At 36.9% G+C, this 15,983-nt stretch overlaps 3 protein-coding genes across 4 annotated transcripts; 2 read left to right on the plus strand and 1 right to left on the minus strand.

Moving 5' to 3' along the window:
* Positions 1-249: 249 nt before the first annotated feature.
* Positions 250-6,170, plus strand: txndc9 (thioredoxin domain containing 9). The gene is made up of 5 exons (XM_061053331.1): positions 250-340; positions 2,755-2,961; positions 4,122-4,240; positions 5,246-5,500; positions 5,607-6,170. Exons 2-5 carry the CDS (start codon positions 2,788-2,790, stop codon positions 5,722-5,724), a joined length of 666 nt encoding a protein of 221 aa, XP_060909314.1. The 5' UTR covers positions 250-340; positions 2,755-2,787; the 3' UTR covers positions 5,725-6,170.
* Positions 6,171-7,105: 935 nt separating this feature from the next.
* Positions 7,106-10,991, minus strand: mrpl30 (mitochondrial ribosomal protein L30). Of its 2 annotated transcripts, XM_061053358.1 has the most exons (6): positions 10,924-10,978; positions 10,655-10,781; positions 8,861-8,947; positions 8,413-8,559; positions 7,473-7,546; positions 7,106-7,296 (listed from the first exon to the last, which is right to left on the minus strand). In XM_061053358.1, exons 2-6 carry the CDS (start codon positions 10,694-10,696, stop codon positions 7,164-7,166), a joined length of 483 nt encoding a protein of 160 aa, XP_060909341.1. In that variant the 5' UTR covers positions 10,697-10,781; positions 10,924-10,978; the 3' UTR covers positions 7,106-7,163. The 2 variants fall into 2 exon arrangements, with proteins under 2 accessions (XP_060909341.1, XP_060909340.1); XM_061053357.1 differs by having other exon boundaries at positions 10,655-10,991.
* A 394-nt stretch (positions 10,992-11,385) lies between these two features.
* On the plus strand, positions 11,386-15,333 carry mitd1 (MIT, microtubule interacting and transport, domain containing 1). The gene is made up of 7 exons (XM_061053356.1): positions 11,386-11,659; positions 11,741-11,842; positions 12,884-13,020; positions 14,150-14,236; positions 14,346-14,458; positions 14,575-14,635; positions 14,753-15,333. Exons 1-7 carry the CDS (start codon positions 11,515-11,517, stop codon positions 14,846-14,848), a joined length of 741 nt encoding a protein of 246 aa, XP_060909339.1. The 5' UTR covers positions 11,386-11,514; the 3' UTR covers positions 14,849-15,333.
* Positions 15,334-15,983: the final 650 nt, after the last annotated feature.

Raw genomic sequence — 15,983 nt, forward strand, 5'->3', positions numbered from 1 at the left:
ATACATGTAAAAATATATAAATAGCCTTTTTCATTAACAAAGTGTATTTATTATTTAATCATTGATGTATTGTTTTCAGCATTTATATATTTATTGATGCATTTATTTATTTATTTATACATTATTGTAAACATTTCTCCCAACATTTATTTATTTATTTATACTTTAGTCTTTTTTTGCCCCTCATAGTTTGGGTGCCAAACGCCTTTAAAAAAAAACATGCGAGAGAGACAAGTGTGACGTCAGGCGGCCTAGTTTCTACGTCACTTCCGCTGCATCGGTTTTGCATTTCGCGCACGAACTGAAGTGTCTGCTGACAGCTTACTCACATCTCGATCAGGTAATAAACTAACTTAATCAACAGGGGGGTCATTCTGTAGAAAATGTTCACTTGAACAGCACCTTCACAGTTCATAGTATCTTTTTAAATCAAATGTTTTCCTGTCTTAACTCGAGTGTTAACATCTTTGCATTTCAGAGGGCTAACGTTAGCTAGCCTGCTACGCTAACAAGCAACACGGTTTGTTCCAGTATTACTTGATTTCGGTTATAAAAACAAAAACAGAAATCAATAGAAATGAAGACATAGCATCTAAAACGCGTGTTACAATAAGCTGCACACGAAGCAGGATGGTAAAATGAGGGAAAAGTAGCCTGTTATGTAAACGCACTATGCTAACAACCGGCTAAATCAAGGCGTGGCCTAACGTTACCATGGCTTTGTCTCAGAGACGGTTTCTCATAGAATAGAATATTATAAAATATAATAGAATAGAATATAATAATATAATAGTATAGAATAGAATTACTTTATTGATCCCAAACTGGGAAATTGTGGCGTTACAGCAGCAGGTTGTCCAAACACACAATATGAGCAAAAAACACAATATGAGCAAATTTAAACACAATATAATATTAAATACAAAGTAAATAAGCACTAAAAATATCAAAACTAAGAATGAGAATATATACAACCAGGATTTAACTAAACATTACTAGTCTTAATTAAGAAAAGATTAAATGTAAATGTGCAAAAACAGAGTTGTAAATGTTTGTCACTTGTGCCTTTGTATTTTATTTTATTTGTAATTTGTCTTTCTCTGTTACCTGCCTAGAGACAACAGATGGAAACTAACACTTCTGCTATAATCTGGCATTTTTACAGCTGTAATTGTTACAGCTGTTCATTAATATGCACTGTCCCTAACAAATAAATAAATAAAATCATTTAGTCAACGTAATGTCAGACAGAAGCCAAAATTGATCATAGATAAATACTTTATTTAAACTGATGGAAACTCAATTCATCAAAATGACTGAAGGCCAAAATCTTCTTCTTCTTTAGACAATCTAAAACATATTTTAATTGATTCTTTCAATGTCAAACCAACAGAACAAAACTACAGACTCCTCATTGACTGACAAAGAAAAGAAAAATAATGATCCGGTCTTTCAAAAGGCCTGTGAAGGCTGTTTCGTCATGAGCCGGGGATCCAGCCGAAGATTTCTGCCTTTCAATAAGACAGTTTTTTCTTACCACTGTAACTTTTGCTGCTTTGCTAAAGTGCTCATGATGGATAGGCCGGATCTTTGTAATATAACAATGAGTAAGGTCTTTTACCTGCTCTTTTGTAACATAAAAATAAGTAAGGTCTTTTACCTGCTTTTTTGTAAAGTGTCTCGAGACAACACTTGTTATGAGTTGACGCTATACAAATAAAAATGTATTGATTGATTGAATTGATGAAAAGACATATGGAGTAGTCAGCCCGTGGGAAAAAGTAGCCCTGCCTTTTTCAACACACTCTAATTCAGGAACGGGCAACTTTGGTCACAGCCAGGGGGCCAAATTGTCAAATTTAACTCAACATATACCAGTGATCAAATATTATTATGGACATATTTCTGGTTTTCACAATTTCATGGCAGATTTTGTCATGTTTTCTTCATGTTTCAAAATAATTGATATGTAAAAATTGACCTGAGGGCCACGTTGAGGGTTGAGGGGGGCCGCATGTGGCCCCTGCTCTAGTTTAAATAATCTGGGAAACTGACTGTATAATAAAAACTGTTACCTGCAGTCTTTCTCTCTCTCCTTGCCTCAGTGATGATTTAGTAGCTCTGTTTTTACCCACTAATTATCAATATGTATTCTATACAGATTATCTATAATGTGTGTTGTGATGCGTCCCGCTGTACTTCAGAGCTTTTTTGTCTCACACTTAAACACTGACATGTTATGGTGACGTGAGAACGCCATTTTACTAAAACCGACTCGTCAGGGTGCTGGATATTAATTTAATATTGTCTCTCAAAAGGCATTGCTGTCCACCGAGGGAGAGGGAGTGAGAGTCAGAAAGGAAGCTAAGGGGAAAATGGGTCAACTTTATGCTTTGGCTCCTTTTCACTGTGTTCAGGTGTCACATTGCCACTGGTGTTTTCTGAAGCAGCCTGTAATATGATGATGACCATGATGTTATGGTAGTAAAATTCTTCTGAAAAGCCCTGAACTATATTAAGAAAGCTGTAATGACATACATTTTTGAAATACAGTAAGTAACAAATAATTGATTTTATAAATATAGGGCAGTTAACATCATTTTGTTTGAGTCATTGTTTGAGCTCTTGGTCTGATCTCATCTGGTCTGATGTGACTTATCATTATGTCCATGAAATTTAAGACAGGTGCCTCAATCTCAATGTCAACATTTGTTTCAAGTCCCGGCGTTCATTATCTCTTCTTTTCCTCTCTAGAATCAGAAAGAGTTTCACACTGAACCGTCAACCATGGCTAACCAACAAATGGACATCATCACAAAGGTGTTGGAGCAGTCGGCCAAGCTGGTGGAGGAGTCGGTGGATGCACAGTTGAGCAAACTGAACGACATGGATGAAGATGATTTGGACAGACTGAAGGAGAGGCGGTTAGAGGCTCTGAAAAAAGCCCAGAAACAGAAGCAGGTATGTTGGATGTTTTTCTTTGACACACTTTAAGCTATTGATTAACTTAATTCATACTATTTTACTGCTTAAAACTTTGAAAGCAGTTTGAATGATCTTGTTGCCCATTTAGTAAATTCTCTCTTTAAAGAGGTCATATTATGCCCTTTTTGGGGTTCGTATATTTAATCTATGTACCTACTTTTGTACGTTCACAATAGATAAAGTCCAAAAAAAAGTGTCTGTTTTCATGTACTGCTCCTCCTTGCTCCCTCTACGCTCTGAGTCCGTCAGCTGCACTCTGTTGAGCCCACACTGTTAGACCCCACGTGGGCCAAGTCTGCTCTGATTGGTCTGCCGATCCGCTCTGTCGTTATTGGTCAGTTGCTCAGCACGCGTCTCGGAAATTTCAACATGAGCTGCAGGGCTTGCCACAACGAGCCAATGGGCTTAGATCAGTGATCTCACACTGACAATGACGTCGGACTGACAAATTTTTATCGAGGGGGGCTAGAACCGAGCGTTACATGCGGCTAATGCTACAGCTAACAGGAGGACGTAGGAGAAGCCGCGTTTCCGAGGACTTTGAATTTTTGCACATAGGTGTGCCTAAACATGCAGGACATGAAAACACACTAAAGAGCATCTAAAACCAGAAAAAGCAGAATATGGGACCTTTAAGCACGTGCAACATTTATAAGGCAACATAAGCACCCACTGCAAAAATAATATTGAATTTATTCCGGCCTCTGCTTTATCAAGTATGAATCCAAATACCTGCCGTTGGAAAAATACAATAAAAAGTATTTTTTGGATGTGCTTTGCTAAGAAGGGATCAAGCTGGATTTTTCATTCTATGACTCTTAAGTCTTAGGATGTCTTGAATATTTTAGACTTTAATTGACAATTGTGCAACTTAATAAGACAGAAACAAACAACAATATAGAGTTTCATGAGGACCAGTTTAGTGATTGTAATTTTTGGAAACAATATAATTTCATCCAAAGAACACAGTGGGTAACCTGAAGTCTCGAGTTTATACAAAATTATTTTGCTTTTTTTTTTTAAATCCCAAATCAGCCAACCGTATGTTGTGATTGTTCTAGACTGTAAAAGCCTTTTTTTTCCCTCCTCCTTTGTCATGTATTGTCCTGCTGCTAATCGTTGTTCTCCGTTATTAGGAGTGGTTGTCTAAAGGCCACGGCGAGTACCGAGAAATCCCAAGCGAGAAAGAGTTTTTCGGTGAAGTCAAGGACACCAAGAATGTCGTCTGCCACTTCTACAGAAACTCAACGTTCAGGCGAGTGCAAAGCTACAATAAATGTATATCTACAAAGACATTTGACCAGTTAGTCAATAAAAACATACATTAATTAACCTGCAAGAATACTTATTATTGATTCAGCATTTCAGACTTTCAGCTGATAACATTTCCTGATTTAAGCTTTGCAAATACAAAGTGTATTTGTTTTTGAGCATTGTAATGTAGTAAAATGTTTGCGCTTTTTACTCTTAGTAAACAATGATGAAATCGTGAAACAGACTGTGGATCATCTTAGATTTATTCAGCCATGGTCAGACAACACAGAAACACAACACACATGGCTGACAAAGTGCGGACCATCGCTGACCAAGATCTCACAATCGCTTGCAATCATTGACAAACATGGACAAAGTGGCAAAGTCTGCATCTTCACAGTGTTGTTTATATTCTATTAGAAGGTACAGCCCACAAATTCCTGGCTGCTTCGGTTCATCTCTAAAAGGCTAGAAAGAAGACATCAGCTTGACTCCTAAATATCAGACATGTACATCTCTTCAGTCTCAGAGTCACATTTCCTTCTCGACTCACTTGGACACTTGGCTCCAATCCAAATATAACTCTGCTGCTATGAGGTCTCTAACACATGTATTACAGCTTCACAAACCTAAAAGAAGAATTACTACAATTTAAAGATATATCCACAAAATTATCAAGATGAATGAATCCATGAAAATACTAAAAAAAAGAAAATAAGTTTCTAAAAAATCACTCAATCAGGCTTGTATACTTCAGAATTTAAAAAAACATGTGCAGTTTCTGCCCTTGTTGAGTTATCTTCACCAAGGCAGAGCATGACAGTCCAAAGACTCAGCGCTCTAACATACTCGCCATCAGCAATGTAGTCCATCGTATTATTTTAGTAACATAACATTGATCTCATTTTGTATGTTCGATCTTTTCCTGTAAGTTTAATTTGTTTCTTTGTGAGGGCTTGTTGTCATCGGGGTGCTTACCTTGTCGCTCTGTCCTCCCTCCCTGTAGATGTAAGATCCTCGACAAACACTTGGCCATCTTGGCAAAGAAGCACGTCGAGACCAAATTCCTCAAACTGAACGTGGAAAAGGCCCCGTTTCTGACAGAGAGGCTTCACATCAAGGTCATCCCCACGCTGGCCCTGCTCTTGGACGGAAAGACAAAGGACTACGTCGTGGGCTTCACCGACCTGGGAAACACAGACGAGTTTCCCACGGAGATGCTCGAGTGGAGACTTGGCTGTGCAGGTGTTATCAACTACAGGTGAGACATGCAGCACACTGCCTCAGTTACAGTATATCTAAAGCATCAGAGCTGCAGAATCCCAGGACTGTGCCACTAAAACTGTAACTTTGTGTTCTCTTTCTAGTGGTAACCTGATGGAGCCTCCTACAGTGAACAAGAGGTCGGGCACAAAGTTCACAAAGGTGGAGAAGAAAACCATCAGAGGGCGGGGCTACGACTCGGACTCAGATTCAGACGACTGAGGAGAACCAACAGTCGTCTGGTTCTCTCTCAGGGCTACCTCACTTTAAAAAAAAAAAGTCTAGCAGACGGCCCGCTTTGATTCACACCCCCCCCCCCCCCCCCCTTAGTGACTTTACCTATTTCTACAAATTTTCATATTTTGATTTACCATATCTCAAATCTAATTATTTTATTATATCTGTTAGCATCTTTGTTTTAGACTTATTTAATGAATTGTCTCCCATCTTTTTTATATTTGAATACATCAGAAGAATGACACATGCATTTCCAGAACAAGGTAACATTTACCATCAGTTTGTTGAGGATACAGAAGGTGTCGATGAGCTACTGCGTCAATTATGTATCAACAAGCCTTTAGCTTCATTTTGTTTTTGTTTGTGTCTTTTCATGGTTGAAATTTAAACCTCTGTCATGAAATACCGTTGCAAATAAACATTTGTGTGTATTCAAGTGTAGAAATCTGTTAACACACATCAGGAAACACGCATTCTGTCTTTGTGTGTATACATGCTCCCTCTGGTTTTTCCTCTTTCTAAATCATCCTATTTATTTTTCACCATACTTTTTCTTGTAGCAGCATCCTGAACTGAAAGAGGTCAATTTTACCAACGTGTTTCAATAACAAATCTGTCTGATCAGAGCGTGGATTAAAGGAACCGAGCTCAAGGTTCCAATAAAAAATAGTTAATTGGTGCTTCTTGGGAGGTGGAAAAAATGACATTTCTGGCTGTAATTCTGAATGGATTATGAAATGCTAAAAACTTGTTTCAGTGAGGCAACATCATAGCAAGGAAGTTCTGGGTTTGAAACCAGACTGTTGGCCAGGGTCTCTATATAAAGTTTTCAGGTTCTAATATCTGAAATATTTATTTTCAAGGTCCAGTGATGTGCAGGTTTGGCTAGTTTGGGACTCTACATGGTTCATGACGACTGGGATTAGTTCCTGCCCATGCACCACTCTAAAGAAAATGTGTATATTGTTTATGGATGTATATGCACACTGTGTGTAGTAGAATGGAATTACAACACAGCTTCATCCTCAAATGCTAGTAGCTGTTAAAAACCAGGCCTGACAAAAACTAAATTGATGGTTCGGCTCAACAGAAAAGATCTGTTGCTTTCAAACAGTTTCTTATTTACATTTATTTCATTAGTCATGTTTACTGAAGAAACAATGTGTAAAACTTGTGTTCAAATTGACATTTACTGATGGGACGAGAGAACTAACTCGCCTTCATTACTGAAGAGAGAGAGGGCCTGATTAAAGCATTCTCTCACCCTCTTTGGAGTCTTAAGTTAAATACCTCAAAAACAGGCATCATGCTAAATTGTAGCTCTCATTCAGTTTAGTAAAATCAGAACAGAAAACAAGGGAGTAGATGATTTTCCATGATATTTTATGAACAGTTGAAATAATAACACACGATTGAAAGCAAAGCTAAGATTCGATTGCTTTTGGTTCGACGGGTTGAAGAAGACGACGAACAATCAGCTCTCCTTTGCTGTTGATGTAGGTGTCGGCCATGTCCTCTTCAGCGGGGAGTCCATAGGGAGTCTTCAGCGGCTGGATCCTGAATGCAGCAGGACAGAAAGGCATTAAATTACACGAAGTGTCCCTTTAATAATTAGACAAATAACTAATTGTATTATATAATGTTCTTGAAAAAACTGTTTCGGTATCAAACTAGAGACTTGACTATTGTTTCAGGACAAAATGTTCCCCCTCCTTTCTGTGTAATTGTCTTACCTTACAAGATGTTTGACAAATTTCAGTTGGCTGTTGACTGCAGGTGTGTTTTTGTGAATCACAGGTACATGTGCCTAATTACGACAAAGAGAGAACAGCGTCAATGCAAAAGAAAAATCAAAAACTGAGAGCTTTACGAGTCCAGTTACATTTCTTCACTGCTCTATAGTAGACTCATGCTAAACTGTTTCAGGTGACACAGCCATAGATCAGCGGTGCAAACTTGTCACCTTTCGGCGAAATTTGCCGTTTTGGATCCCAAAAAGGTGATTTGTGTGATTAATTTAGATCAATTTGTTCTGCAAATTCATCCCCTTTATAAAAAGGGACTGAAGGTTAGGAGCATCATGGGGTTCTTCATGTTTCACTGAAGCTTTATCAAAAAGTTAGAACAGAACATAGATATCGACAAGCAACTGTTCGCACTGCTTCTTTAGTCTGAACGCTAAAATCGTCTGTAAATTAACATTTTAAAGCTGATATATATATATTTTTTTTAATCTTCCCAGGGGAGCATGCCCCCGGACCCCCCCTAGGTGGTTTGGATCCATGTCACCTTTTTCATCCCTGATGAGTTTGCACCCCTGATAAATGAATATTTTATGGATTTTATAGTATATTACCAAGTTGTGGTAAAAGTTTAACCCAAACCAGTAAAACCTTAAATAACTAAACAATGCTTTGGCCACACTGTTTCATGGGTGTTATGTTATTGTCATGGAAAGCCCCAACTCCAACACATTTTAATGCTAAAACATTCTTGAAATTGCATTTCATCAGAGACATTTAAAAAAAATCCCTTGAAAGTATTTTGTTTTCCACAACTTTTCTTGATTTTTCTCCCATTCTTCAATTATTTTTGAGTCGACGTCTAAGCATAAACGAGGAGGCAAACTATGCTGTAGATCTCTAAAAACAAAACAAAACACAAAAGCCTTACCTTGTCAAGCCCAAGGGTTTTCACCATTTCTTTCTCCCAGTACGGCCTTCTCATGACACTTTTCACTCGTGTCACTATGTGCAGTTTATGTGGATGGTCTGGATCTCCTCCGTATTTCTCATGTTCTTTTGATCTTTCTGCAAAAAGCTGCGAAGAATAAACACAGAGTCTTTGGAGTAAATGAAATAATACAACGAGGCATTTTAATAACTCAAAGAACAAGATAGAGCTTCACCCATCAAAATTTGCCAAAACCAGCGTGAGAACATAAACTACATTTACTAAGGGGTCCTTGAAAAGACGATCCCAGATGTTCAGGTGAATAATAAGAATGCATCTTGGTAGTCAGTGTGCTTGAGTTTTACAAATTACTCAATTTTAGAAATCTGCAATATATTAAATCACACTCAGCTAAATGACATGAAGTGGCCTTTGCCGGTTTTCTTACCTCTGGTGGGACTCTTGCTTTTGTGAATTTGCTGCGTGCAGACACAAACCATGAACACGGCGACAAAAGTGTTGTTTCTGTCAGAACCTGTAAGAGATACACAAAGAGTTCGGAGACCAATTCTACAATTCACTCAGCAGACTCTTTTATCCAAAGCGACGTACATCAGAGAATAAGAACAACACGAGCAAGGATCTAGAAAAAAGGGAACAATGTCAGTAAGAGCAAACGATCAGCTTTGAGTCTGATTGGACACACAGGTGCTGACAGGAAGTGACCAGAGGCAAAGCACAACATTGAGGGCAGTTCTTGAGAGCTCTAATCAGTATAGAAACCATCTTATAAGTCGTCGTTATCAAACAAAAACCATCGTCACTACCATCATCATCATCAATAATATGGAGACCATCATCATTAAGTTAGTAGGTATTCATGAAAGAGCTGGGTCTTTAGCTTTTTCTTAAAGGTGCAGAGGGACTAAGTTACAAAATACCACAAGCTAGAAAGCTGATTATTTTATGTAATAAAATGACACAAATACAGTGTGTCCTGTGGAATTGGGCCACATGATGTGAGACAACATACATTTGTCAAACATTGGATTTTACATGTCTACTTCTTTATTTCTAGAGGAAATAAATTAGCTGGGTAGCTTGAATTTTGAGCATAATCTTTGAAACAATATGCAAAAAGTAATTCAATTCATCATTCTCTATGAAATAATGTTCTTACTTACTTTACTTCTTACTGTCCTTTTATTTATGCTCTTATCTTAACTCCTCTTATGTTTTAACTTGGTGATTTCTTATATTACTTACTTTGTCAATTTATGTTTAACCCCCTCCCGTTTGCCACCAAGAACTCTGGACTAATAACTCTGAAGCTATCTATTCAAAAGTACACTCAGTTTACTGCACATTGAACAAGTTTACTTTTTCTTTAAATTTTATTTTATTTACCATTTTGTTTTGTACCTTTTGCACAATTTAGAATTTATTACTGTAAACTTATTTTACCTCATTTTATTTGATCTATTTTTACTTATTTTACCTTATCTTATTTTGGTTGTATTGCACCGTGGGACGGAGACAAACACAGTTTCGATTCCACTGTATGTCTGGCATATTTTGAAATTGACAATAAAGTTGACTTTGACTTTTATATTTACTTTTTATTTTTATTAATATTATAGTTTTATTTTTTTGATCCTTTAACCACTTGTTTCTATTTCTTTTACTGCTCTTACCTTCTTATTTCTGTTACCTTTTTGATTTGCTTTTATCTCTTTTAGTTTCTTACATCTTTTTAAATTTTTGGTTCCTCTAGGTCTCAGCTCGTGTTGTTGGGTTCTTGTGTTTTATCATGGTTCTTATGATGGTTCTTATGATGGTTCTTATGATGGTTCTTGTGATGGTCGGGTTATATATGTCTGTTGGGTATTGTGCATGATGGGTTCTTTTCTGTTGAATTGTATTTAATTATTTTTAGTATTTAGTATTTGTTATGTTCTTGCTGTTGTTTATGTTCTTCTGTGTTTGGTTTAGTTTGTCAAAGCACTTTGTAAACCTGTGTTTTTAAAAGCTGCTGTATAAATAAAGTTATTATTCTTATTATTTCATCATTAAGATTAGCATATTGTTTTGTTTTTTACAACACAATCATAAAACAAATCAAATATCTTCCTCCAAGTTGAAACATAACAGAGGTTGTCACATTAGTTTAGCCTTACTGAAACGCTTGTATTGACATTGAGGGGTCCATTTCAAGCTGTAACATAAAAAACACAGTTCTTACCTTGACTGGGAATTGTCTCAATCCACGACACACACCTGACATTTTAATATTTCAGCAGGGGAACCCAAAAAAAAAAACACCAAAGAAACCTCGTACGTGCTGCAGTCATTCAGGCCAAGGTTACAACCTGCAAGACGCGTGGAGCAAACTCTGCTAAACGTTGTTTTAAAAGGATATAAATCACCAATTTAATCAATGTTTAAATCATATTCAAAGCGTTGACTCGTATCTAAATGATTAAGAAGCTGAAAACACAACCGTAAACTCACTATCACGGTTTAAATCGTGGTAGTTTTCTCTCACTACCCCACCGGAAGCGAAACTGTGCCGGGGACAACAAATGTTCCTCGTACAAGGTTCCTAGAGGGATTTATTTTTAATTGAACATCGAATCACTTTATTCTTTATTTCGAACCATTAAAAAAAATAGATGAAAATGAATAAACAAATGGGAAAAAAAATCTGTATAAAAAAATCTGTATAAAAAAAGCCAATTTCAATATAATACACATTTGTATAGGAAGAAGCCTTGTCAAGTCCTACCCCCATTCGTCACCATTAACAAATGCAAAATCCAATAAAATAATCTAAGATTGAATAATTTCGTGTTATTTAAAAATAAAGGGTTAATATATGAAAAATATTTGTTTCATTTATTTATTTATTTGAACTGTCCCTATCTTAAGCATCACGGTCAATCGCGTCACATTTAAGTTTCTCCGGGGATTTGTTTTGGTGGCGCACACGTCCAGCAACCAAGTTCCATAAGGTGGTTTCACTTCTTTCGGTGGCTCTCCTGGCTTGGAATGAGAAAGAATACGCTGTAATTGTTTCTACTTATGTTTTAATAAGACAGAAAAATGACCCAGAATCACGTGTCAGGGATGGAGACCTCTGCTGTCTCCGTCCTGAAGCGGGCGGTGGAGCTGGACCAGATCGGCCGCTTCCAGGAGTCTCTGGTCTGCTACCAGGAGGGAATCCAGCTCCTCATGGACGTATTGAAAGGTCTCTATCTTCAGCATTTAAATATACTGCAGAGGCTTTATGATAAGGGCATTAACCAACACGTGTTGTTGTTTCCATCAGCTGTGAAGGATGAGTCAAAGAGAGGACACTTCAGGGATAAGATTAAAGGCTACATGGACAGAGCAGAACAAATCAAAGTTCATGTGAACCAGATGAAAGAAGGTAATTAACATGAACACTGGACGACTGTAAGAAAGAGTCAAAGCGACCTCTACAAGGCATGTATCATTTACAGAGGTGAAGTATTCACATTCATTACTCAGGTAGAAGTTTAGATACTGAGGGTTTAAGTATCAACCTAGAGCTTTTAAAAGTGTAAAAGTACTGGTTTCAAAACTACTTAAAGTATAAAAGTAAAAATAATGTAAGGGGGAAAAAATGCCATTAAGGACAAAAGCGTAGTTTAGTTTATTTGCACATTTTTTGAAAGAAGAATCAAACAGAAAATAAAATAATAAAACACATGTGCAGGTGAGAGCTTATCTCAAAACCTCACCTTAAGAGATTAAACAAAGTTCAAATAAAATACAGTAAAAAATAACAAAGTAAGAATATTTACTATCACAAATAAAATTTACCCAAATTGAAAATTACAAACAAACATTGAAAACATAAAAATAAAACAAAACAGGACGTACAGTATGTAGACAATACAACAAAATCAGGACAATTCACTATTCACTACAAATCTTTCTGACACAGGGGCCTATAGTGCTCTACCCCACCTCCCCAAAAACATTTTTCTAAAGGCCATAATGACTTTAATGTTATATTAAAATGGTAATGTTGAAAAATTTGGGATGCACCTGTTTCAGCCGCATTTATGCCCATTGACAACAAACGCGTTTTAGTACAATGCAAATACATTAAAGAACCATATTTGTGTTTTTTTTTAACGACGACAAGCCGGAATGAAATCGGAGTAACGAGGCAATTTTTAAAATGTAAGGAGTAGAAGTAAAAAGTCGGCTGAAAAATAATTACTCCAGTAAAGTATAGATACCCAAAATTTCTACTTAAGTAAGGTAACGAAGTATTTGTTGCTCCTCTGATCATTTATTGCAATTGTGTAAAGTTATAGAGTGTGTCTAATAATGTATGATTCATGTTTTGCATATTAAAGGTCCCTGTTTCAAAGGTTACTTCGACCTTCTTGGGACCTCCTCTGTATCTTTTCTCCGTCTGTGTTCCCTCTCCTGTCAGATGGGAAGTACCACGAGCAGATTAAAATAGCAGAAGATGCTACTGGTTACAGCTATGAGGCTCTTTTCAAGCCGTACATCAGCACTTTACTCACAGAGGTCTGGGTTCAGGACCCGTACATACGTCACACACACCAAGTAAGATCTTTGTCTTCATCAGTGTATATTCTCTGTTTCCAGCTGGATTTGGATCATTTTTCTTTATAGTTACCTGATCAATACAGAGCTCTATTAGTAATTAGGAACAGACAGGTACTACACCTTTTATTTAAGGTTATTAGTTTACTTAGACTTAGACTTTCTTTATTGTCATTCAAACTTGTACTTCACAGTGCAGATAAGAACAAAATTTTGTTGCATTTGGTTCGTTGTAGTGCAGGATAAAAACAGCAGCAAGTATTTACATGCAGATATAAATAGATATAAAAACAAAAGCTATGTATAAAATTACTATACAGATAAATATATTGCACGTTTGTGATGTCATATTGTATTTTACAGTCCAGTGTGACAAAAGGTTAATGAATTATTTGTACTTTTGTTTACTTAAATATGTGAGTATAAACTTATCAAAGGCCATCTTTAAGTCTTTATAGCGGTCCTGTGTTAAAAATGATTTTGCATGTTTAATAGTAAATGTTATCTTAAATTACATCACAAATGTTACGTCATAAAATTGCTAGTTTTGTCTGCAAACATTTAGAATTCTGAAACCGTTATGAAAAATAGTCGTCAATAATTGGGGAAAAAACGACTTCTCTTAATAATCAGTGAGATGAATGATGATTTATAAAACACACTGAATCTAAGTTGGCCTTAATTCCCTGTAAACGTCTGTGACATGACAGCTGCCTGATCATATCCTGTTAACATTGTGAGTGTTGTTTTTTTGGAAAGTTAACTTATTTTTTGGGGCCTTTATTGGATAGGACAGCTGAAGAGAGATGGGACGTGTTGGGAGGAGAGAGTGGTGAATGACATGCAGATTTGAACCCACTAACGCTGCAACAAAGGACATTACCTACATGGGGCGTGCAACATAACCATTAGGCTATGCAGCGCCCCTTAACTTCAACATTTTATGGATTAGAAGAGTTTAATTTCATGTAAACCCTGATTGCTTTCTGCGTTGTACAACCTAAAAAAATACAACTGAATTGTCTTTTGTATTATATTTTTAACTGAACTCAGTGAAGTTAATTCTAACGTCAAAATGTGCCGAACTCAACAAAGTTAAACGAACCTCTTCGCCTTCTCTCCTCCACAGTTGTACAACTTCGTGCGGTTCTGTGAGATGCTGCTGAAAGCGTCCTGCAAGGTGAAGAAGATCCATCTCCTGACGTCACAGGACGAGGTGGGTTATGTCGTCAGGTAGAGCGCGCGATGCATCGACTACATGGCAGCGGTCACACCTGTGTTCAGTCTGCTCAGTTGTTTCACCCACCTTTCATCGTGTCTGGCAGACGGATAGCGGCCAGCAGAGCAGCGCCCTGGCTGAGCTGAAACAGAGCGTCGGTGCTCAGGGAGTGACTCTGGATCTGCAGTATTCCTCCACTATACACGACAGGGAGATCAGGTACTGTTGATCTGAGGCTGCAGTATCAAGGAGAATCATGTTTTAGCTGTGGTATTACACTCCACTGTGATTATAACTTTATTTTATGGCAGTAATCTAAACAAAAGTGTTTTCAGATTTGATAATGGATGGATCATAAAGATAGGGAGAGGGCTCGATTACTTCAAGAGGCCTAAGGTGAGACTCGATTTATATACATTTTTTTCTTTTGCTATATCATTAGAACTATTGGGCAGATTTTCTATGAATCAACATGTTGACATCTGTTCACAGTTTCTGTTCTTCTGCTTTTAGGGACGATTCTCTATTGGATATTGTGACTATGACCTCAGACAGTGTCAGGAGACCAACGTAGACATCTTTCACACCAAACACACAAAAACACTTTAAGATTCAGAAAGCTTTAATTCCTGTATTTCTTTTACATCTCAAGTGACTTAACTTAAGTACCTGCCCTCAAAACACAGACATATCTGTTGTGTTGTTGGATTAGTCCTAACATACAGGTGCATGTGATCAGCCTTAAACGACTGTGTGACTTAGCAATGCTTTTAAAATATGCTTTTTTTAAACACTGGTATGACTTAGATTTAATAAATAAAAATAAAAAATCCCCATGTCTAAGGGGTAATATGTCGGAAATGTCCTCATGTGCAGTTCATGCAAAGACTTCTTTCTTTTTCTTTCTTTGTAAGGCTTCCTCTCCTTTTTGTAACTTTTCTCTAAAATTGGGTGGTCCATAATGTCTAAAGGGGGAGATGCTTTTTTTAGGGTGGCCTAACACCATCTAGTGGAAGAACAAATGTAAACGTTTTTTTAAACTGTTACTAAAAGTGCTTTTATAATAAAATAAAATATTGGTTTTATTATTCAAATTTGGCTCTGGAGTTATTTTTATAGATTAGGTAAGTAAGTTTGATTTCCATTCTGCCATAGGCCTCTGTTCAAGACGTACACAGGATCAAAATGTTGTTTTTCCAGACCTTAGCATTACAGAAAAACAAAATGACAACAAACACAACTGACAGAAATTGTAAAAAAAAAATAAAAAAATCTCAGTACTAAATTTTCTAGAATTAAAGATTTTGTCTTAAGATACAGAAAACAATTTTTTTTTTTAGCAGGCTAGACTACGCTGGGGTATTCCCGGGTCCCAGTGAGAAACCATTCAGGCAGCTGCTGCTTGTCCAAAACTCTGCTGCTGCTGCCAGAATTCTCAAAAACACACAATATCCATCACTGAAATGGCTTCCTGCATGGATAGATTTTAAAATCATATAACTGGTCCAATAAGCACCAGATGGTCTTGGACATATATACACATCTAGTTTATTTGTACTGTGGGAAAAACATCCAAATCCCTCAGGTGAATCAGGAGGTTAGCCCTTCAAAAACACATGTTGGAAAGGTTTAGGGTTAGGGTTACTAAAACTGTCTCAATTAAATGAGGGCACAAAGCATTATTGGTGATTTTTGCAGTTTCCTGGATAGCACATAGAAAATAACATTACTGTATTTTATTGTG

This window comes from Labrus mixtus, chromosome 13, assembly GCF_963584025.1.
Source record: "Labrus mixtus chromosome 13, fLabMix1.1, whole genome shotgun sequence".
NCBI classification, from domain to species: Eukaryota; Metazoa; Chordata; class Actinopteri; order Labriformes; family Labridae; genus Labrus; species Labrus mixtus.